This window comes from Perca fluviatilis, chromosome 11 (assembly GCF_010015445.1).
Source record: "Perca fluviatilis chromosome 11, GENO_Pfluv_1.0, whole genome shotgun sequence".
Taxonomy (NCBI): Eukaryota; Metazoa; Chordata; class Actinopteri; order Perciformes; family Percidae; genus Perca; species Perca fluviatilis.
The window spans coordinates 27,958,091-27,982,962 of NC_053122.1; the positions used below are offsets into that span (position 1 = coordinate 27,958,091).

General features: G+C 42.0%; 1 protein-coding gene across 1 annotated transcript in view; it reads left to right on the forward strand.

Annotated features, from left to right (window-relative positions):
- Positions 1 to 2,811: 2,811 nt before the first annotated feature.
- The window catches only part of dnah9l (dynein, axonemal, heavy polypeptide 9 like), a 64,345-nt gene continuing 42,284 nt past the window's right edge, over positions 2,812 to 24,872 (forward strand). The window contains 28 exon segments of the mRNA XM_039814528.1: positions 2,812 to 2,904; positions 5,901 to 6,000; positions 6,350 to 6,561; positions 6,654 to 6,887; positions 7,691 to 7,858; positions 8,872 to 8,988; positions 9,316 to 9,453; positions 9,743 to 9,867; positions 10,288 to 10,483; positions 11,616 to 11,720; positions 13,457 to 13,648; positions 14,821 to 15,021; positions 16,200 to 16,535; positions 16,683 to 16,760; positions 16,839 to 16,894; positions 17,050 to 17,170; positions 17,247 to 17,416; positions 18,842 to 19,064; positions 19,163 to 19,279; positions 19,493 to 19,579; positions 19,697 to 19,855; positions 20,182 to 20,265; positions 20,376 to 20,534; positions 21,184 to 21,306; positions 22,294 to 22,416; positions 23,162 to 23,386; positions 23,843 to 24,061; positions 24,352 to 24,519. Coding sequence (XP_039670462.1) covers positions 2,812 to 2,904; positions 5,901 to 6,000; positions 6,350 to 6,561; positions 6,654 to 6,887; positions 7,691 to 7,858; positions 8,872 to 8,988; positions 9,316 to 9,453; positions 9,743 to 9,867; positions 10,288 to 10,483; positions 11,616 to 11,720; positions 13,457 to 13,648; positions 14,821 to 15,021; positions 16,200 to 16,535; positions 16,683 to 16,760; positions 16,839 to 16,894; positions 17,050 to 17,170; positions 17,247 to 17,416; positions 18,842 to 19,064; positions 19,163 to 19,279; positions 19,493 to 19,579; positions 19,697 to 19,855; positions 20,182 to 20,265; positions 20,376 to 20,534; positions 21,184 to 21,306; positions 22,294 to 22,416; positions 23,162 to 23,386; positions 23,843 to 24,061; positions 24,352 to 24,519 — 4,329 coding nt within the window.

The window sequence follows — 24,872 nt, forward strand, 5'->3', positions numbered from 1 at the left end:
GAAAGACAACCCACTCCCCAAAAGAGGTTAAAATAGCTGTACAGGGGGCTCAAATCATGTACGGAAAACAGGAACTGTGTCTACATTGCAACATCGGGGGGTTAAAGAACACAACAGGAGGGTAAAAAAAACAAGATAGATTTATGTAGATTTAAACTTTGGAGCTTCTAGCTTCAACAGGGTTTCATTTTCTAACAGATTTGTTGTTGAGTTGTACATGATTCCTAAAAAAAACATCCCGAAACACGTGATGTTTTGAATATGCAGAAAGTTGTGAACAATACAGGAGATTAACTATTTCCTTTACACAAATTAAGACATTTGCAACATAAATTGTTGCATAAAAATTCACAAGAATGCAGAAAATTAAGTGGGTTTTTTTGGTCCTCCCCCCCCCTCCAGCTATAATGTGGGTCCACCAATGTTGAAACTAAACCTACCCCGCTGGATCCAAACCATGATACATTTAGCTGTTAGTTTTCCATCTTGAATCTCTCGTTCTAGGGTCGTTTTCTCTCCACAGTCCACTTAAAAACAGTGTGTGTGTGTGTGTGTGTGTGTGTGTGCTACATAGGTGCTAGTGTGTGTGCTGTCCAGCGGTCTGAACCATGAGGAATGGCCGCCGGTGGTGTCCGATGACATCCACAGGCACCTGGAGAAACTGAGGAACAGGGTGGTGACTATGAGAGGCCGCGCCGAGGGGCGGACACTGCTGCCCCTGCCACTGTGTGTGGAGAGGGCACGGCCTCAGGACATTGTACTCAGGTTAGTGTGTGGCTAACAGCCTAGCTAAATGTGGATTTTCCATTGGAGTGCGTTCATTTAGTCAAGATGTAATACGCATGTCTTTATTCCTAGTTACATGTTGGCCACAGGCCATTGGAGGAAACTCACCGCATTTCCAGATTCGTTAAATGCTCCTTCATTCAGATTAGCCCGTTTAAAGACTTGCAGTGGTTTGGTCTTCTCATCAATGGTTCGGCGTTCAACTAGCAAGTAGCCGGAATTGACATACCTGCTTGTCTTAATACAGTAGTCTCGCATTGCCAGACCTTCCTTCAGAGTGCTGCGGAGGAGGGTCTGGCTAGTCCACACAGTATTCCGGGATGCGTATTTACGAATCTAACTATGGCCACGCCAAGACCGTCCATGCTTACGCAAGGTAACGTAACCCGATTTGTACAGGTCCTATCCCCTGACCAATCAGCTATCCTAACCTTAACCACTCGAGGTCAATGCCTAACCCCAACCAATCGAGCTGCTTCATAGGGCGTGGCTAGGGCTGGGCAATATATCGATATTATATTGATATCGTGATATGAGACTAGATATCGTCTTAGATTTTGGAAATTGTGATATCGTAAATGGCTTAAGTGTTGTCTTTTCCTGGTTTTAAAGGCTGCATTACAGTAAAGTTTCTGTGTTACCAGACTGTTCTAGCTCTTCTATTTTTTTTACCATTACTCACTTAGTCATTATATCCACATTACTGAAGATTATCTTAAATCTCATTGTGAAGATATTTTGTTAAAGCACCAATTGTCAACCCTATAATATCGCCACAATATCGATATCGAGGTATTAGGACAAGAATATTGCGATATCTGATTTTCTCCATATCGCCCAGCCCTAGGCGTGGCCATAGTAGGATTTGTAAATAAACTTCCGGGATGGGAGAAAAATGTGCTCTGCTTTATTGGCATTTCTTTAAACCAGGACGGAGCCACGGTGCCTCTGCAAAATAGCCTCAGGAAGGAACTTGTTTTGGTGGAACACGTGTACATTCAAAAGTTGTTTTAGTCGTGCAACAGAAAACTCAGATTGGACAGATAGTCTAGCTAGCTGTCTGGATTTACCCTGCAGAGATCTGAGGAGCGGTTAACCATAGTCCTCAGAAATCCACCGGAGTTTAAAATGCCAACCCAAAGAATGCAGAAGGTACCGGACATCTGGGCGAAAAGGAATTTCCGGAATTTCCAAGCAATCCCAGAAGTGGAACATTGTGGATATAGACTATCATGACTGCAACAAAATAAAAATATATGGTAAAAATAAAATGTACTATCAGTTTCACAGCTCATTGTATTTCTTGATATTTAATAAGATTTCAAAACTAGCAAGGATTCGGAACAAAAATGAGAAAAGCAAGGCCACTTCCGGGCGCCATCTTTGTTTACTTGTCACTAGGCCTACGTGTTATTGTACATTCATGGTCAAAACCATTGACTCCACAAGTCAAGACAAATCTTAAGGAAAAATATCTTCAAAACAGCAGTAAGTGTTGTCAGTTGACCTGCGGATTGTGAAAGTTTGGCTAAACAGATACGCTAATGTTAGCTCTGGTAATGTCATCAATGCAGATGTCTCAAATGTATGCATCTGTCATGTAGCTTTTATAAAAGTAACGTGTACTAAAGTTTCCTTGTGGAGAAGCACACACTGGGCTATTGCATAATATAGACAGCTAGATTTAATGTACGGTAGCATAAAAGCTACTATTTTCATGTCATAAATGTGTAAGTTGCTAATGCAAGGAAATAACATTTTGTTAAAATAAATCTTGTCAGAGATTTAAATTGACTAGACTGATTTACAACTAGAATAATATTATAGTCATTTTTATAGTTTGCCTACTGTACTTTCATCATCCAAAGACCATGTTGCCATTTTTACCCACACCGATCCCCCCCACTCTCTGTCTCCCTCAGCGCCTCTGGTTGGCCACTGGACCGTGGCTTGTTATACTCTATAGAAACTCTTATAGTCCAGTGGTCTGGACAGATATGGAATGTCTTGAAGAAAGACTCTGGTATGGTGCTGCTCCGGGGAGACCACCCAGGGCCCAACGTGGAGCTCCAGTTTTGGACCGCTCAGAGGGAGAACCTGCTGGGCATCCAGTCACAAGTATGACACTGGTTCTGTACAAGTTGGCCGGGGGGGTGCAGTCAATTCAAATAGTAAACTGAAACTGCAGTTCTCAAAGTGTCAGTAATAGATGTGTTTAATTCATAGACACAGGATATGAGACTCTTGTTATTCCTAAAGACCAGATGTTGAGTCCACAGCTTAAAAGGCCAGAATTATTAAATGTCAACAGACCTCAAATGTGTTTGCATATAGCATACAGTCCACTAATGACCCCAGTAATAAACATATAATTGAATTTACACAGTTCCCAAGAATGTTAACAAAAAGTTATCATTATAAAAGCAGCGAGCCTTCTCATACTCCCTCTCCTCGCCCCCACCACCTTGATAGTGGGCCATAGCATCATTAGGAACATACATTACTTTAATGCCACCACACGCTTTCCTGGAGCCACGGTTCCGACTTTGCTTAACAAACTACCCGGGCTGCGGCACTCACTTCCTTCCTCCATAAACCGGGTCCTAGTAGGCTACACGTTGGCCGTAATGACACAGCTCGTCGGGAATCTGAACGGACGAAAGACTATTTTCAAAAGTTGTGGAAAATCTGTTTTTATCAGTGGTCCCTTACCAACTCTGTCCCTCCATGACTCAGAGCGCTTCAGCTTCAGCCGGTTTCTCAGTCTCAACACCTGGCTTCAGTCCACCTGTCATTCCCACAACTTTGGTTTCATTGACAATTTACATTTTTTGTGTAACCGTCGCTCCTTCTATAGGCCTGGTGGAGTTCACCCAAACAGACTCGGTTGCTCGTTTTTAGCAGTCAACCTACAGCTCGCTGTACAGTCGGCCCCTCGTGCGTGACTATTTACCATAGACAGTATATTATAAGCTATATACCTTACGACACGCCCCAACTCTCCTCCATAGACAGTATATGCTCCCCTCCCGCGCGCAGTCTTCTTCTTCTTCTCTCTCCCAGATCGATCACCCTCACCAGCTCCCCCCTGTGGCCCCATATGTCACCACCCCGTCCTCCAAACAAACGCTCTGGCTGCCTATTCACATACCACCAGTGATGGACCGGCCATCTGGAATTTGGGCAAATGCCAGAAGAGCCGCCCCCTATGGACCCCTATTGGCCACTAGGCTACTGATAATATGTCTTTGGTTAATTTTGATGAAGTTATTTTATGCATGCAGCCACAGATATTCTAGATTGTACGAGGTGCGAGGTGCGTGGAAAGATTCACTCGGAAGGCAGAGTTACTAATTTCCAAGCTAGGTTATTGACAAAAATAGGGCCGGTGTGTTGCAAATGTCAGGGCCGTTTTTTGATCCCAGTCCGTCACTGCATACCACCTCTCATCGTCCAACTGCATCCCTTCACTATGGACACCGTATTTTGTCATCATGTCAACACAGCAGTTCACAGCATGCCAATTTGCTCAACCTCTGTCCCCTTCCCCAGTCCTCCCAACTAATTCCAAAACAACATCATCTGAAAATAGCCCTGCGTAATAAAATTCATCCTGAATGAATTCTCTACTGACAACAAACTGGACTTCCTCTGCATCACTGAAACCTGCCACAAACCCCTGGACTACTTCTCACTCAACCAGATCACACCAACAGGATTCACCCACACAGACAAACCACGCACTTCTCACTGTTCACAGAAAGGACATTAAAATAACCACCGTCTCCATCCCAGCCAAACTTTCTGCTCCAAGTCCACTCGTCAACACTGTTATCTACCGACCCCCCCGCCCCTGGAACGTGTTGTCGCTGCTCAAATTTAAACCCACCTCTCCTCCAATAACCTGTTTGAACCATTTCAATCTGGATTCCGCTCACAACACAGCACTGAAACAGCCGTCCTCAAAGTCACCAATGACCTCCTCTCCTCTGACTCTGGCCACCTCACCATTCTTATCATGCTTGAACTCACTGAAGCCTTCGACACCATCAACCACTCCATTTTCCTGTCCCGACTGGAAACCTACCTCAACATCAGTGGCACCGCACTCTCCTGGCTCCGTTCCTATCTCACCAACAGACAACAGTTCATACACATCAACAACTGCACCTCCTCCGTTGCTCCTCTGTTACAAAGCGTCCCCCAAGGTTCGGTGCTTGGTCCCCATCCTTTTCATCCTTTACATCTTGCCACTCGGAAATATCATACGCAAACATGGTCTTCACTTCCACTGCTACGCCGATGATGTCCAGATCTACATCTCTACCAAATCCATCACCACAGCTACATCCTCCACCCTGACCAACTGCCTCACCGATATTCAAACCTGGATGCAAACCAACTTCCTCCAGCTCAACTACAATAAACCGAAATCCCTCACAAAGAACACCCATAACTCCGGTCTCACTGTCAACAACTCACTGTCAACCAAATAACCAGAACTGCCATCTTTCACCTCAAAAACATTGCCTGTCTCCGCCCATCACTCACCTTCTCTGCTGCCGAAACTTTGATTCACGCCTTCATCACTTCCAGAATTGACTACTGCAACAGCATCCTCTATGGTTCACCTGCAAAAGCCTTAAATAAACTCCAGTACATCCAAAACTCTGCTGCCCGTCTCCTCACCCACACCCATTCCCGTGATCACATCACTCCCGTCCTTCAGAACCTCCACTGGCTCCCTGTTTTCCCAATGCATCCAGTTTAAAGTTCTCCTCCTCACCCACAAAGCCCTCCATAACCAGGCTCCTTCCTACCTCACAGACCTGCTCCACCGCCACAATCACCCCCCTACTCCCCCCCCCCAAAACACACCTCTTCAGATTAGCTTTCCACACACAATAGTCTTAATTTCTCACCTGATAGTTACTGGTTTTATTGTTTTTAATTGCTTTTAATATGCTTGTTTACTGTGTGTTGGTTTTATCGCTTATCTGTTTTTAATGTGTTATATGTGCTGGATTTACTGTAAAATGTCTTTGAGTACCATGTAAAGCGCTATATAAATAAAATGTATTATATTATTATTACTACAATGTCCTTGTTTTCAGATCCAGAGCCCCAAAGCGGAACACATCATGGAGATCCTGAGAAGAGTCAACAGCAGTTACTACTCTTCCTTCAAAGACATCTGCCTCAAAGTCAATGAGGGTAGATCGGCATTACTCATCATTTATCAGTGCTAATTAATTAATAAATTTACTAATCTCTCGCAGCCCAACCTCTCATTTAGTTGCACTTACAACCAGAGATACAGATCCACATACAGCTATTATTATGTCTTCATTCATCAAATGCACAAATATCGTGTTTTTTTTCTATGTGCCCTGTCTCAAATTACATATCTATTTGTAATTTTGACAGTCACTATGCAATCACACTGCCACTGTTGCTAGAAATGGTCAATCTAACAACACAACTGTATGATTTGAATTCTGTTAAATTACCCCCCTATTAGGATCATGTTATCCATTACTACTTCTGTATGTCAATACCATAGCGGTGCTGGAAGCAGAGGATATAGATCTGTATCTGCGCCCTCTGAGGAGAGTGATCAGCAGCTTAGAAGAGAGGAGTTTCCCACAGGTAGACACTCTACTGCCTCCTCTTTTCCACACACTCTGCCTCATCTGGAGCCGTTCCAAATACTACTGCACTCCACAACGCATGGTGGTCCTCCTGCAGGAGTTCTGCAACCTGATCATTGAAAAGGTACAGTGATACGTTTCTGTGTATGTGTGAAAGAGAGGGAGACAGAATATCTATCTATTGTATTCTGAATATGATTGTGCGTCTGTATCCAGGCCTTTGCCTACCTCATCCCCGAAGAGTTGTTTAAGATGGAGCTTGAGGAGGGGGTGGAGAGAGTCCAGATAACCGTCTCAGTTCTGCGCACCTTCAAGCAATTGTTTCACACTCACCGACAGCGGATCCCCAAGTACTACAGACACAGCCAGGACATCAAGCTGTGGGACTTTCCGGCTACGCTTGTGTTCCAGCGGTCAGACCGCATCATGGAGAGGCTGCTCATGATCGAGGTGCATGGGTTGACAAGTATAGCTCTGTTTGGTTTTAAAGGAAGATTAGAAATGTGAGCACCTGGCTGTTATTCCTAAAATAAAATACTACAACAATAAGCCTAAAGAAGAAATGATTCCCAACATCAATACATCAAGTAAAATCCTGTATATTCATGTTTAAAGGTCCAATGACATGCTGCTTTTTGGATGCTTTTATTTAAGCCTCAGTGGTCCCCTAATACTGAATCTTAAGTCTCTTTCCCGAAATTCAGCCTTGGTGCAGAATTACAGCCACTAGAGCCAGTCCCACAATGAGCTTTCCTTAGTATTTGCCATTTCTGTCTGTAGCTATTGAGGATGAGAGAGGGGGAGACAAGGTGGAGGGTGGGGGTGTGGCCTTGACCAACTGCCACTTTGCTCGTTTGAAAGCCATGATGTATCTCTCTCATGGGTGGGCCAAATTCTCTGGGCGGGCAAAGCAGAGAAAGGGGAGGTAACCTTGCTCCTTATGACCTCATAAGGAGAAGATTCCAGATCGGCCCATCTGAGCTTTCATTTTCTCAAAGGCAGAGCAGGATACCCAGGGCTCGGTTTACACCTATCACCATTTCTAGCCACTGGGGGACCATAGGCAGGCGGGGGGAACTCATATTAATATATGTTAAAAAAAAAACTCATAAAGTGAAATGTTCATGCCATGGGACCTTTAATGTATATTTGTGTGTTATTGTTGCGATGTACAAAATCGCCACCCCACAGAAAGTGATAACCTCCATCCTGTCACCCGGACCCATCAGCGGCTTTTCTCCTCTCATCTGTAGGAGCTTTTTGCAACAGCGCTGGACTTTCTGAAACTGGAGAAGGTTGAACTGGGTGGATCCCGAGGGAAGGTCCTCAGTGAGATGGTCTTCAGCATGAGCGAGGAGTTTCATGACCGCTGGAGGGCCCTCAGAGAGAGCAAATATGACCCCCTGGACTATACGAACGATGTGAGTCTTAGTGAAATTGTTTGTTACAGTTTTCTTTAATATCACACTGCTATGTACTGATGTACTGTTACCACACTGCACATAGCTGTACATACTGTACATATCTGTCTATATGGTTCACACTGAATATCCATGTTTATTCTGTTTCTTATAATATATTCTGTTAATACACTGCATATATCTATATTATCCTTACTACTATTATAATGTCACTGCTACTACATTGCACATATCTGTACATGTTGTTCATACATTGTTCATATTACATAGCAATATTTATTCTGCTCTTATAAGGTAACTGCAAATACACTGCACATATTTGTATTGAATTTATATTACTCTAAACCACCAGTATACTACTGTCTGCGCTGCACTATATTTCATGTCCTGTCTATGCACCACTTGTCTATACTCGTATATCACGTATATGCTCTTTTTGCACTTCTGGTTAGACGCAAACTGACATTTCGTTGTCTTTGTACTTGTACTCTGCACAATGACAATAAAGTTCTAATTTAATCTAATCTATGTAATTATTAAGCCCCAAAGGGCTGTGATTCACAGCAGTTTGTAAGTGGCATTGACAGGCACAGCCAAATAATAAAAAATAACAATTAGATGTTATTTTTCTGCACAGCAGTACAGTAATTGAAAACTAGCAGAGCAAAGTAGTTGCCAAGCAACACGCAAGAGTCGTTATTAGTCTTTGTGCATCAATTTTATTTAATTTGCTAGATATTTTACAGCTATTTTACGACAGCTTCCAGTGTGACTCAGCCAATCGAGACTGGAACGAATCAGAATTTGATTTGTGTTTCAATATATTTTTTCGCAAGTGTGTGTTATTCCAGCCAATACTGATCAACTGAGCTATAGAGAACTTGTAGTACTGCGCCGAAAATTGAATGGAATAAAAAATTGCCGAAAATATATAAGTGGACACAAAGCTTTTTCATCAGGAAAGGGATTGAAAATATCCATGTATTTCCTGTCTAATGCCATCTTGTGTCCAGGGTTTTGTGCGTCACTACAGGCGTTTCATGGAGCAGAACCGAGATTTTGACCAGAGGCTGGGAACTGTCCTCAATCTGGCCTTCCAGCACTCCAAAAACCTTAATTCAACCTTTAAGGTATGTCTGTTACACCTGGACCCCTTCAAAAATCCCATTACTGTGTTTAGTGATATACTTCCAGGTCATTCGGGGACAAGGTGTTGATCAGTTACACTTTTTTTTTTAAGTATCTGTGTAAGAAGAACAAGTTTAGCATGTTAGCATACTATAATCACATGGATGAGCAGCTGAGCAGTATGTGGACGTTATTGGGCATTTTCAACTTGTTGGTGGCTTAGATCAAAAGCCAGGGAATCTCCAACGTTAATCAGAACTATATTTTCGGAGATCATACCTCAATTTCTATATTGAACACTGTCTGCGTTGTTTTTGTGTCCTCTCTAGTTGTTGAAGATGTTCAGCACCCTGCTGGAGAGACCCAGGATCCACCAGCTGTTCTCCCCTAACTACAAAGTGTTGTTGGACATGTTCAACCAGGAAGTAGACCACTGTCAGTTTATACTTGATCAACACAGAAACGGGGTAAGAGAGGTTGAACAGAAATACATATTCTCAACTGACTTTTTGACATTTGAATATTGACACACTTCAGAATACACAAAAAGACAGCCGTGTGATCCGACTAGAGCCAGCAACATCACTAAATGATGTCATAACAGGGATGTCTTAGTTTAATATGACACAAACGGTATGGTATCATAATTCACAAATTTAGCTAAACGTCTGCTATGAACATCTTTGGAAAGTGTGTTAACTTAAAGTAATGAATGACTCAGACATCAGCCAAAGTAATTCAGCCTTTGTGTTTCAGCTGCGGTCAGGCTGTACTGTGCTGGGGAAGAATATGCCGTCAGTGGCAGGAAACCTCAAATGGACGCAGGAGCTTCGAAATCGCATCCTCACTAACAGGAGCAACCTCTGCCAGCTTGCCCATATGTACGGACGAACACAGACACGATTATCTCAAATTCTTTCCTTTTCAAACTTCAGCCCCAACTGATGCTGACGTTAGCGACACCATTTGAGAGATGGAGATGTCACACAGCTCCCTCTGGAGCCACAAAAGGCTTTATACAACTTTTTTTCAGATATGATATGCAGTAGTTTCTCCACAAGATCCGTAGATACACTACGATGTGTCTAATCAGTGGAGTTGCCCTTTCAGTAAAATAGGCATTAGGTTTTTGGAAATGTTGTAAATCTTATTTTTTGGACTAGAATTCTAGCGTACCACGCTGCAAGACTGCAGTTTACTTGTCAAACATGTACAAGATACCGATGACATTTATACTTTTACTTATCTTTATATTTCTTTGGATTTTTTTTCCCCTCCCTTCCTCTCTCTCTCCCTTCCAGGCCTCTGGGGTGCGCCGAAGCGGACGATGTCCTTCAAAAGTGTGAGCGTGTTCTGGAGGTTCTGGACCAGCATGATGAGGAGCAGTTCTCAGAGTGGACCGAGGGCCTGGAGGAAATCTGTCAAACCCACCTGAAGGAACCACTGCTCACACTGGACACTGACACGGGCCTCTTCCAGGTCAACTTCAGTCCTGCAGTAAGCACAAAGAAGATGCAATAGACTAATTAGACTTTATCTAATTGTGTTACGTGTAGAGGTATATCAGGGCTAGAATTGGAGCAGAAGTGTGCCTACCTACTAACACATAATATGGATGTTACAGTACATACAGTGAACTCATTTATAGTAGGTATGTATCTATCTATACAAGTCATTCCACAATTAATCATGTTAAGGTTGCGTTTACACTAGTCTATATCCTTCGCGTTCTTTGTGTAGGGATTTTAAATTTGGTGGATTTCTGAGGACTATGGTTAACTGCTCCTCAGATCTCTGCAGGGTAAATCCAGACCGCTAGCTAGATTATATGTCCAATCTGTCCAATCTGAGTTTTCTCTCGCACAACTATTTTGCAGCGGCTCTGTGCGGAGTTTAGCACCACCCATGACGATTCTGGTTGGTTTAAAATAAAATGCCATTTAACCAGAGCACGTTTTCCTCCCATCCCCGAATGCTATGTGGAGTAGCCAGACCCTCCTTCAGCGCGCTTTGGAGGAGGGTCTGGCAAAGCGGGACTAAGTTCACACCACAAATGAGAGGTGAAATCATTTAAATATATACAGTAAATATCAATTTCTGCTGCAATGTGATATTGATATAGCCTGCACTAAATTCATAAAAGCTGTCTTATTTGCTACGTTATTTTTTTTCTTAGCATTCAAGTAACTAGTGTGTCTCAAATAACCAAAAGTAGCAAAAGCGGTTTGATTGCAATAAACAGAGGGACTATTTTGCATAAGCAGCAATAACCACAGTATGGGAACAGATAAAGAAAATCACAAAATGCACTCAACATCACATCAAAGAAACAAGTCAAAGTCAAAAGTGCAAGCAGCAATGAATATGTACAACTAGCAACGTCAAAATCCGGCACTATAATCCAGGGATAAACAATTTATCGGATGTAGTGTGAGTTGTTTTTCCTAATGTGCTGTGTATGTGTGGGTACTTTGTTCAATGTTAATGAGCTCTCCACTTTAAGATGCTGAGCCCATCTATTCAGATTTATGCTGTCACGGTGAAAGGCAACAAAATAATGAACTGCAACGTTGGATTCATCCAACTGTTTATTACATCCCTCCTCTTCTCTCCCTGTGCCTGTCTCCAGTTGACATCAGTGCTAAGGGAGGTGAAGTATCTGGGCATTCTGAAGAACCAAAACACTCCTAAAGCAGCTCTCCATCTCTACTCCAAACGGGAGAGTCTCTACACGGTGGGGAACTAAGCTTCTAGTTAATTATTTTCTAGTTTCTTCACTCCTCTGTGATGGTGAAGTGAATATCTTTGAGTTGAGTTGTGGACAAAACAAGACATTTGAGGACGTCCTCTTGGGCTTTGGGCAACACTGATTGTCATTTTTCACCATTTTGTAGACCCAATAACTAATCAATTAATTGAGAAAATAATCAACAGATTAATCGACAAGGAGAATAATTGATAGTTGCAGCCCTGCTTGTAGTATTGCATCGGATATATTGTTAGACAGCTATAATTGTGAGCTATGTGGCTGTGAATGTTCTTTTGACCTGTGAAATATGTTGAAAATGATCAGAGTAATAATGATAACGATATTACTTGCGATAAATAAACAGATACTAAAGTGTGCTCAGTTCTGCATTTCTGCTGTTTTAATACAGTATATCAATAGTCTGCTAAAATACTACAAATTGCTCGTTGATTTTGAAACAAATGAAAGGAAATCATTTCCAACATTCGTTTATTGAACAAATTGAACATTGAATTGAATATAAAAGGCACCACTAAAAAAAGAATGACGGCTTCATTTTAAAGTGCAGATTTCTACATATATATATTTTTAATTAACAACACAAAATCTCTGAGCGTCTTTCGCGATATGTCACAGCCTTTCGCGATGTGTTTATTGCACCCGTTGATATTGCGATGACGATAAAAGAATGATATATCCTGATGATATAGCTTGTGAGATAGCTAGGTTGGCAGTGTTTGAAAAAATGTCATATAAACGGTTAGCCAGATTGGATGTAAATACTAAAAATTGGGAAAGTACCTGAGCTTTCTGGAGGGCTTCTATGAAGCTTTGTGCTGGGGAAAGACTATATGATGGGTTTATGGTGTTGTCATTTATACATTATGTTTATGTGGTGTATAGTTAATGGTCTATTGTGTTACTGGTCTTGGGATATTGGTAGTTACTGTGTCATCTTTTCTTGATTTTTGTCTGGGTGGGTGGTGATGACTAAGGGGATGTGTTCATGATGCGAGTTGTATGATTTATGCAGAGGTGGAAAGTAACGAAATACATGTACTCACGTTACTGTATTGAGTAGTTTCGTTATGTATTTTGTATTTTTCAAGTAGTTTTTTAAATCGGTAATTTAAAATGTACTTGATTACGTTTTGAGTGAAGTATTGTATTTCGCTACATTCCAAATCCCATCCGTTACTGAGTAAAAAAAAAACTGACTAACGAAAACCGAAAGGAAGAAAGACATTTTTTTTTTTTAATGGACAGGACAGCTGGGTGAGAAAGGGGAGATAGAGAAGGAAGACATGCAGGAAATCGTCACGGGTCGGACTCGAACCCTGGACCCCTGCGTCGAGGCATAATAAACCTCTAAGTATATGTGCGCCTGCTCTACCCACTGAACCAACCCAGCCATGGCGCCAAGTCTTTCTGTAGGAGATTGATGGAGGTGGCTCAGGCGAGCGACGACGGTTCAGAGACTGTTTCAGTAGAAATGCTAGCCGAAACATCAAATTCTGCTGCCCAAAATGACGAAAATCCCCTGTCACATTTGAAAGAGAAAAAGTTTTTCATTTAAATTCAAGACGGCCAATAGTATCATCATGAAATGCCGGCTGTGCAGGCCATGTTGTTTAAAAAAAAATCTAAAATTGTTAATCACAACAACAGCAAAAGAGCAACATATTGTGCAGCCCTAGTTAACGCTGCATTGTATCCTGTAGTACACGCAGACACTGACATTGGTGACCCAATGGTACAACCAGCTCCACAGTACCATCCTGGCTGTAGAGCTGGGACTGGTGAAAGAGGAGATGGACGGGACGAGGCGGCAGCTGGACCCGGCCCTCCGGGAGCTGAGCTGGGCTCAGGACCACCTATGGGACTACATCCAGAGCACACGAGACCTGGTCAAGGTACTCAACACTTGACGTGTTTCTTGTCTGACAGGTGCAAAGTCTAATGCTAGTGCGTTGTTGTTTTTTCCAGTACATTTTGTTGACACTATTATGCAGCATGTTCACACTATTAACATCCATGCAAAGGGAATTTGGCAAGTACCTTGACTGGGATTGGGTATGTTTGGATTTTTACGATTCCGATGCCAAACCGGTACTTTTAAAACGATTCCAATTCCTAACCGATTCCTTAACCGATTCTTGAAAAACTGAAAAATTACATCAAAGAAAGGCTCTTTTATAGAGTTTTTTTTAAATTGAAAATTATTTAATTAACAATATATTAACGATTTAAAGTACCTAAATATATAATAAGTAAACCTAAGTCACCTAACACACAACTACAATAATTTAACAATAAATAACAACTACACTATTAACAAGTAACTTTCGATGTCGGAATCCTTGGCTGTGAAATACAGCCACGCTTTCGACCGCTTCGCTTAAGGCATTTTAAATGCACTTAAAGCTAGCTAGCTAACGATAGACTAGCAGAGCAAGTGATCACATGCTGTGAATGGTTAATATGCTTTTACGTCCATTTTGGTGAGCCCAGAGGGAAAATATGGCATTTTAAAAGTAGCCTACATTTATGGTAGCTAGCTAACGGTAGACTACAGAGAAAGTGTGATATTTTTACGTCCGTTTCGGAGCGACAGAGGGAAAAATATTTCAGTCGACACATTAGGTGGATCCAAGATGAGGCACCGAAATTTGCGCTCTAATCCGGTCCGATTCCTACCGGTTGCGTTGGAAGCGGGTTCCGGTACCCAACCCTAACCATGACACAGAAAAATCCTCTCCTTTTCCCATGGGTGATACATTGACACTATTTTGCAGCATATTCACACTATTCTGCTATATTTAGAGAAAAGATCCTTTGTCAGCTGCATTCTGTGCTCTAATATAATATTTATTTTAGAGTTTGTTCAATAGCATAGTCCTATCAAACAATGCTGTGAAACTGCTGCCTGTCATTGTAGGATGAATCCTGGCATGCTCCTTATGTGGTCCAAGCCAGCTTTCCTCAATTACAGCAAACACTCCTGAAACAAAAAGCTACATGCAGCTGTCAACCAAAGGGAATATAATTACTGGCTGTAATAGTTCCTTTCTTTTGTTATCGCCAGAGCATTTCTAGTCGTGTCCAGAAGAGTAAAGCTAATGTGGAGACCATCCAGGCCCTTATGGGGAAATTCAGCCATCGTGCCTTCATCACCAGAAAGAGTCGTGGTTCGACCCTCCTCATCTTCTCTGACATTAATGAGAGTGTTTCCAAACAGCACGCTCTCATCACCAGTACAGGGGAGGAAATACACAAACTGCTGCAGGTATATTTTCTCACCTTACTTTTGTTTGCTGGAAAAAAGGGACTTGAACACTACAGAGCTCTCTCTTATTCATATCTATGATTATTATTAATACGGCTGGCATCATTCAAATAAATGTCGATACCGGTAAAGATACCAATACCGTGACTTCGATACCTGTTCCTGAACGACACTTTTTTCAATATCAATTTTATCAAATCAATTTTAACAAAAAAAACAGCAACGTCTCTGCGTAACGTAGAGTTTTTTCTGCGTCTCTACGATGTGTAACGTTAGACAGCCAATCAACAGCATCATTAGATCTTGGCAGAAGCATGCTGCATGCTTATTGGCTCACTGACGCTGATGACATCTGCTCCCTAGGTATTGAAATCTTGAGGAAGGCTCAAGCCGATACACGTTGGTGTATTTTTTATGTCTTGCCCTGTTAATTAAAGGCCTTTTTATCATTTGTAACCAACGTTAAGTGCCTGGAAATTTTTTTTTCTATGGACTTTTTTAGTCATAATTCTTCCTCCTTACCGTGTACTTTATTCCTTTCCATGAGCACCGGTGGTTAAAAGGATACCAGAAGCTCTCCTGCCACTTTTTTCTACTGAAATTGGGTGTTGAATGATGAGACATTTTTCGATACTTGATACTAAGGAGGCAATTTGGTCGGTGCCTAAAAAGTAGAGAATACGGTACCCAGCCCTAATCCTTACAGTTTGTTTCCCTTTTAAAATGTATGCCTATGAATTCATTCATGTATATCTGTGACTGAATGTACTGTATGTATGGATATGAATGGAGGAGTGAATGCATATTTATAACTGAATGTATGGATATTTATGAATGGATAAATCAATGTTTATTTATGACTGAATGCATGGATGCTTATGGAAGTATGAATGAGTGTTTGTAAGGCATGTATGGGAGAACATAAGAATGTAGGAAAGATGGCTTTTTTGCACAAGTATAGAAAATGTTAATTTGCAATTTGCATAGCTCTTTGAGTAGTGAAAATGTTTACTGTACATTTGACTTTTAATTGTTTTAACCCTGTGCTTGTTGTGTGTCTTTATTGTAACTCTTGCAGCAATTTCTCCCAGTGTCCACAACAAATTTCTCCTTGGGGAGACTAATAAAGATACTTTGACTTTGACTTAACTCCCACTCACTTTTCCACCGTCCTCCAGGAGAGCCAGTCTCTGCTCGGTGTCACAGACCTGGACAGCAGTGAGTGGCAGGCCTACACAGACTACGTGGACCGTATGATCCTGACGGGCTTCTCCAGTGCAGTCCGCTGCTCCCTGCAGTACCTCATGGACAACACAGATGCAGCCCAGCGCATTACACCACTGTTTGAGATCCGGCTGGTACTCAACAGCAATGAGATGACCTTTGACCCCTCGCTGGACTTCAGCCACAGTGGTAACTTCTACGATATTGTGGATAAGATGGTGGCCAACATCACCAGCATGGCGTCCTTCATTCCCAGAGTGGCAAAGCATCAACGGCTGGATAACTATCAGGTGACATACAGATGAGATTGTATGTTCATACACCGAAACAAATCTGCACACACACACACACACACACACACACACACACACACACACACACACACACACACACACACACACCCTTGTCTTATGCAATCTTGTTTCTTCATCTTGTAGTGCGACATAAATGAAATGGAGGATTTGTCAGAGATGTGCTATGTGATCCGCTCACGCGCACGCGCAACTATCGCTAAGGTAAGTGTTTGTTTTCTGTACGCACATGGAGGCTTATTTATGATGCTTACGGTTGTAAATGATTGTGTTGCTTTTTAGGTCAGGGAATATCAGGGATCGTTTGCCAGCTACCGCTACCTCTGGACTGATGACAGGTCAGAAGTGTATGGCTCTCTGTCAATTTATTTTACTTTTATCAAATTGCTTCACTACTGAAATACACAAATATACTGTAGGTTCTCGTGCCTCATTTTGTTCACTTAAACAATTATAAACATCCCCTTCGTCTTTTTTACCTCAACTTTCACAGGTCTGAATTTATGAGGCAGTTCCTGCTATACGGCCATGTGTTAAGTACAGAGGAAGCCGAGCTGTATGCTGACTATGAGCTGAAAAAGAACCCACCCACCCTGGACAACTTCAAAGAACAGGTGTGCCTCACATTCTCTGGTCCTTTCTTCTCTTAGATCCAATGTCTCTGAGTCACTGTACCGTTTCTCGCTCCAGATCAACCTGTTTGAGTCTCTGTATACACGGGTGAGCAAGATGGAGGACAGGAGGGTGTTTTGTGGCTGGCTACAGCTCGATATTAGACCCTTCAAGCACACGCTGATGAATGTCATCAAGAGATGGAGCTGGATGTTCAAGGAGCACCTGCTCAACCACGTCAACCAGAGGTTAGACACGCACGCACACAACAGATTCATATGTCAATCACTCTCAATGGACAACTACAAATACAAAAATGGATAAGAACTACCTGAAAATAAAGAATACAGACATTGTTAAATACATTACACTACTATACTGTTTTCTAAGGCCCACAATCGCAAAAGCTATTACCTAAAAGCAATCAGTTTTAACTGTCCTACTAAAGGCCTCTTTACAGTCGCCGTTCCCGACCTGTCGCGCGACAATGTGACGTCAAAATGACGTAGATCTCGCTGGCGCGCCAGGATTTAAAGTGCGCGACAAGACGTCGTGCACCCCTCTATTTTTTTCAGCGGTGCATGACAAAGCGGAAACAGGAAGCATGGACGAGTTCGAGCAAGTGCGCCAATTGCAACTGCATTCTGACTGGTACCGGATGCCAGGACTCTCAGAGTGACTGCAAACTTACTGGGTTAAGATGAGTTCTTTTATGGTGAATGAAGGGCTTGATCCGACGAAGTAGGTCATCCAATCGTTTTGCAGACATTCTGAAGTATTCAATGTGCTTCCCTTCGTCTATCATCCTCATTTGTTTCACGAGGATATTGAACTCACCATATTCATGTCTGCCGTTATTCAAAGGACCAACATTCCACCTTCTTTTTCTTCGTTTCTTTGCAATCAGGCTCGAAAGCAGCTGTTCTTCCTCATCCATTGACTCCAATATCATCTTAGCCACTGTTGACATTGACGTCAATGCTGCTGCCAGTTCTGCCATTGTTTACCTTTTTCTTCTTCTTCTAGTCCGTAGAAATAGCAAAGTCGGTAGCCTTTCCTCATTAGCGACACCTCTGTTCAGGAGAAGACTGCAACTAGTGTCACAACCACCACGTGCGAGTGTAAACGGTTACGGCGCTCCCATGACGTCACACTGTCGCGCGAGAATGGCGAGTATAATGAACGCTTTAGGGGACAAAGTGGTGACAAAGAATTTCTTTTTATTTCATATCATTATTGAAGAGACTTTTTTCCTGTGCCAGTCCTGCCCACTCTGAACCATTACTAGGGCTGGGCAATATATGGATATTATATCGACATTATGATATAAGACTGGATATTGTCTTACAGTTTGAGTATAGTAATTTGACATTAGTGTTCCTGGTTTTAAAGGCTGCATTACAGTAAAGTGATGTCATTTTCTGAACTTACCAGACTGCTGTAGCTGTTCTATTATTTGCCTTTACCCACTTAGTCATTATATCCACACTACTGATGATTATTTAAAAAAATCTCATTGTGTAAATATTTTGTGAAAGCACCAATAATCAACCCTACAATATGGTTGCAATATCAATATCGTGGTGTTTGGTCAAAAATATTGTGATATTTGATTCTCTCCATATTACCCAGCCTTAACCCTTACATCATCCTCCTTCCTCTCTGTCCCACAGCGTGAGAGAATTATCCTCTTTTGTCCAGGACACGGCCCATGGTCTTTCTAACAAGGTGTCAGATGGCGACTATGCAGGCCTCGTGGACATCATGGGACACCTCATGGCCATACGAGACCGGCAGATCAGCACCGAACAGCACTTCAAACCTCTCAAGTCTACTGCTGAGCTCCTCAAGACCTACGGACAGCAGCTGCCAGAGAGCGTCTACACCCAGCTAGAAGTGTGTACCAAATACTCAAACACACACATTTCCATGACTTCTATGTATATTTCTTTATCCTTACATGACATGCTTTACTTGATTACCACAAAACACAGGAGCTGCCGGAGAAGTGGACGAGTCTGAGGAAAATCGCGTTCACTGTTAAACATGAAGTGGCACCACTACAATCAAATGAAGTTTCAGTTATACGCAGGAAATGTGTCCGCTTTGAGGTGAGGCTGTGTGTGTGGCGTAGGATGTCAGCGTGGCAACCGCTTACAAAGACCTCAATATCTGACACATAAACCTTCTCACTTTCTTTCCTGCATTATATATGACAACCCCCCCTAGTGTGCACAGTAATAGATATAGAGATGGAGAAATATATGCATAGGAACTGCAGCTTCAACGAATCCTGAGTGTGCAGTTTTTTTCTCACATTTCAGGTCAAGCAGCATGAGTTCAGAGAACAGTTTCGTACTGAACCAATCTTTAAGATCAATGTGGAGGAGCAATATAAACTAATTGATAAGGTAAGCACTATTACTACCGATTCAAAAAAATTTAAGTTTAAAAGTGTATAATTTAATAGAATCAAAACAAACATTACCGTTTTAAGCCACAGCGTATCAAAATGTCTCTGTCTCCAGTCTAATCGAGCTGTAGCGGTGATGGAGGCGGAAATGAAGAAGCTGCAGGACACAGCTGATCTTTTTGAGGTCAGTTTCCCAGACTACAAGCAACTGCGCCAGTGTCGCTCTGACATCATACTGGTCAAAGCAGTCTGGGACATGGTCATCTTTGTGAAGGTAAATGTTACTCAGCACTTGATTTCTTAGCTATGTTTGAGCAACCATTAATACATGGTTAACACAATGCAGCAGGGCCTGCATAGTTAGGCTCAGCTTTTAACTCTGCACATACCCACAAGCTACAGTATGAATGCTATACCATACCTAAAGATGACCTTTGAGACTGTAGGGGGAAATAGAGTTTAGACAATCACAGATGAAATTGTTTGTTTGTGTATGCACCAATCACCAAGGCAAATTCAAACCTAAGTGTAATTTACTGTGACAATAAACCCTTTTTTTGATTCTGATTCTAAATGTTTCCCTTCTCCTCTCCGTGCCAGACCAGTATAGAAGATTGGACTAAGACTCCATGGAAAGAGATCAATGTTGAGCAGATGGACATGGAGCTCAGACGATTCGCTAAGGTATGGCAAGCTTCCATGGACAAACGTTCAAATCTTTCATTTTTGCGAGGGTTGAGAAAAAGAGCAAATTTCTCTCATAATGTAATGACTATCTGTGTTCCATGCTAAAGGAGATGAAGATGCTGGATAAGGAGGTGCGGGTGTGGGACGTCTACATGGGTCTAGAGTCGACTGTGAAGAACCTGTTGACCTCTCTGAGAGCTGTCAACGAGCTGCAAAACTCCGCCGTCAGAGAAAGACACTGGCAACAGCTTATGAACACCACTGGGGTATCTGAGTCAATAATGTCTCTATTGAGTCAAGTTCTGTTTAGGGCTGCACAATATATATATATATATATATATATATATATATATATATATATATATATATATATATATATGTATATATACATATATATAAATATTTATTTTGTTTTTATCGTCGTGCTATCAACTGCCACAATAAACACATTGCGAAAGGCTGCAACATATTGCGAAAGACACTCATATTTTTTTGTTATTTGAAAGAAAATCTCTAAAATGCACTCTAAAATGTGTCTGTCATTTTTTTTAGCACTGCCTTTTATATTCAATTCAATGTTCAATTCATTCAATAAAAGAATGGTAGAAATAATTTCCTTTCATTTGTTTTAAATTCAACAAGCAATCTGTTGTATTTTAGCAGAATACTGAAAGCAGCAGAAAGGCAGAAAGTGAGTATACTTTATCTCTTTATTTATCGCAAGTACAACCTTATCGCATATTTTCCTCATATTGTGCAGCCCTAGTTCTGTTCTTTACATACTCCAGCTTCATTAAACTACCCTGCCAACTCTTGTCCCGGCCTGTAATGACCAGCACGGCTCAGTGAACCCAATTATCCCGATGTGAAATGTGATCGCACTCATGCTTGCCGTGTATTCCTTTTGGTCCTCAGGTCAGGTTTGTGATGGGGGAAGGCACCACCCTGGGGGACCTTTTGGAATTACAGCTTCACCGTGTGGAGGATGAGGTCAAAAACATAGTGGACAAGGCTGTGAAAGAAATGGCCATAGAGAAAGTAAGAATCATCGAGACCAACCAGTTGTAGAATAGTGTCCTATGTATCATTACAGTAGTTGTGAAGGGCCAAGACTGTTTAAAGGTCCCATGGCATGAAAATGTCACTTTATGAGGTTTTTTAACATTAATATGAGTTCCTCCAGCCTGCCTATGGTCCCCCAGTGGCTAGAAATGGTGATAGGTGTAAACCGAGCCCTGGGTATCCTGCTCTGCCTTTGAGAAAATGAAAGCTCAGATGGGCCGATCTGGAATCTGCTCCTTATGATGTCATAAGGGGAAAGGCTACCTCCCCTTTCTCTGCTTTGCCCGCCGCCCACAGCTGCCCAGAGAATTTTGCCCACCCATGAGGAAATAGAGCTACAACCGTGGCCGCAAGCTGGTCAAGGCAACACCCCCACCCTCCACCTTGCCCCACCTCTCTGCTCCACAATAGCATTTAAAGCTACAGACACAGAAATGGCACGTACTAAGGAAAAGTCATTGTGGGACTGGCTCTAGTGGCTGTAATTCTGCACCAAGGCTGAATTTCGGGAAAGAGACTTCAGATACAGTATTAGGGGACCACTAAGGCCTATATAAAAGCATCCAAAAAGCAGCATGTCATGGGACCTTTAAGACAATTACTTTTTGAGCCTGTTGCAATCCCTGCATTTATAGTAACAGTTGAGAGTTCAGTTGACAAAGATGCGTGTTTAAAAAAATGCATTTTAAATCTCAAAAAATATTCCTGACAAATACTGTCCCGGATAAATCGTTACTTTTTCCATATCCTTAAAAATAAGGCCGCAAAGATAATCATGAAGCAGACTCACAATGGACAAGAAAGATGAAATAACAAATTATGCAGAAATAAGATACATAACATACTTAGTAAAAAAGATTACACGTTTTATGTTTATCCTACTGCAAATTTTGTATGTTTTTCCTCGTTGACAAATGATCAGATGTCACATTTTGTAAAGAAACATTTCCTCCATTTATTTAGGTTTTGGCTGAGATTACCCAGACGTGGAGTGTTATGTACTTGTCATATGAGACTCACACCAGCACAGGAACCCCTCTGCTCAAAGCTGATGAGAATCTGATCGAAACACTGGAGGACAACCAGGTGAGCGTGATATCTAGTTTATCTTAGTAGTTTCATGCTGATAACTGTCAGGCTCAGGGTTAGAATTTATATTCCAGTATTGCTTTATGTCTCTATGTAATGCTTTCTGTCAGTCTGACTCTGATATTAAAGCTATAGTGCGCAACTATTTTATATCAATGGACGTCCGTTATATTCAAGCCATTGCCAAATTAGTTGATGGAAAGCTAATAAAGCCTATCAGCTCCACAAAACACTGTATTTCTCAGTATGGCTTTGTTAAGAAAATGGTGTAGTCCAGCGACTTTCATGCGCAGAAACTCGAGGGAAGAGTAATTACCTCTTCTGAATTCAATTCCAATTTTTATTTAGTGTCAAATCATAACAGGAGTTATCTCAGGACACTGTACGGAGAGAGTAGGTCTAGACCACACTCTATAATATACAAAGAACCAACAATTCCCCCCAGGAGCAAGCATTTGGTGCGACAGTGGCGAGGACAAACTTCCTTTTTCCTTCCTTTTTGTTCCGAGAAACCTGGGACAGACCCTGACTCTTGGTGGGCGGCCATCTGCCGCTGCCGTTTGGGACACAGAGACACTGAAACAGATACAGATATGGAGAAATAGGAGTCAGAAACTACGCACTATAGCTTTAAGGCGGTAACTGATCAGAACACGTGCTCAGAAACATAATGGATGGTTTTTAATCATTTAATTTATCTTACAGCTTATCGTGTAAAGCTCCTCCTTTGCGTTCCCTCCAGGTGCAGCTGCAGAACATCCTGATGAGCAAGTACGTCGAGTATTTCCAGGCGGAGGTGAGCGGATGGCAGAGGAAGCTGATGGTGGCCGACCTGGTCATCTCCTCCTGGATGTCTGTCCAAAGGACCTGGGCCCACCTCAACAGCATCTTCACCAACAGCCACGACATCCGCTGCCAGCTGGCCAACGATGCAGAGCGCTTCCAGGGAATTCACACTGACTTCCAGGTAAGATATGCCAAATGAGAGCAGTAGCCTACATGCGTACATCTCCTTATATCGTTATGTTATGTAAGGCTGGGCAATATGGAGAAAATCTAATATCATGATTTTTTTTTTTGGACCAAATACATCAATGGCGATATTGCGGCGATATTTTAGGGTTGACTGTTGGTGGTTTCAGAAAATATTTACACAATGAGATTTGTGATAAATAATCCTCAGTAATGTAGATACAATGACTAAGTGGGTAAAGACAAATAACAGCTAGGACAGTCTGGTAAGTTCAGAAAATGACATCACTTCACTGTAATGCAGCCTTTAAAACTAGGTAAGAGACAACACGTTAATACGATATCTAGTCTCATATAACGATATGGATATAATATCAATGTATTGCCCAGCCCTGATGTCATGTATCCTTTTATTTGTTCCTCTGGTTTTACTCATTCTTCTCTGGCGCAGAGCCTGATGACTGCGGTGGTGCAGAACAGTAATATGGTAGAGGTGACCAACCAGCCTGGCTTTCTGGAGAACCTGGAGACCTTGCAGCAGAGACTGTCTGTGTGCGAGAAGGCTCTGGCCGAGTACCTGGAGACCAAGAGACTCACATTTCCCAGATTTTACTTTGTCTCGGCCTCAGACCTGCTGGAGATCGTCTCCAAAGGAACACAGCCCAAACAGGTGATAGACTACAATTGCATTATGTTTTCCAAGAGAGAACATATAGAGAGATAGACAGCACAATGTAATTATCAGTTCAATATATTCTTCGAACTGTGTCTTAGTGTTGTGGAGCGGAGAATGTTAATAAAGATAAGAATGAGAGGCAATATTCTGTTTTCTTTTTCTTAAATTCCAAGCGAGAGATTACATTCTGTAAACAGCATAACCTTTATGAATAGAAATGGAACTACAGTATAGTCCGTTGTGTGTGTGTGTGTGTGTGTGTGTGTGTGTGTGTGTTTTTCCAGGTGACCAGACATTTGCTGAAGCTGTTTGACAACATAGCAGATCTTCGCTTCAAGGACTCAGACCGAGGTGGAGGAGGGGAGGAGGATGGGGAGGCAGTTGCTATAGGGATGTTCAGCCGAGAGGGCGAATATGTTCCGTTCTCTGAGCCATGTGTCTGTGAAGGGCAGGTATTGAAAAACACAATTAGATTTCTGTGTGCGGAAATACAAGTCGAGTTACACTCAGCTACTGCTCTATTCATTAGTCACATTACTGTGTTATAGCTAGGGCTGGGTATCGGTACAAATACCAATACCGTGACTTCGATACCGATTCCAATTTTATAGAATCCATTTTAACAAAACTAAATTACAGCATTACACATTACAGCACAATTTTTTTAATATATTTTTCAGCTCCTACTACGTTAGCCCGTCTCTGTGTAACGTAGAGTTTTTCCTGCGTGTCTCTACGACGTGTAACATTAGACAGCCAATCACAAGCGTTATTAAAGGTGCTGTATGTAGGATTGTGAAGATCG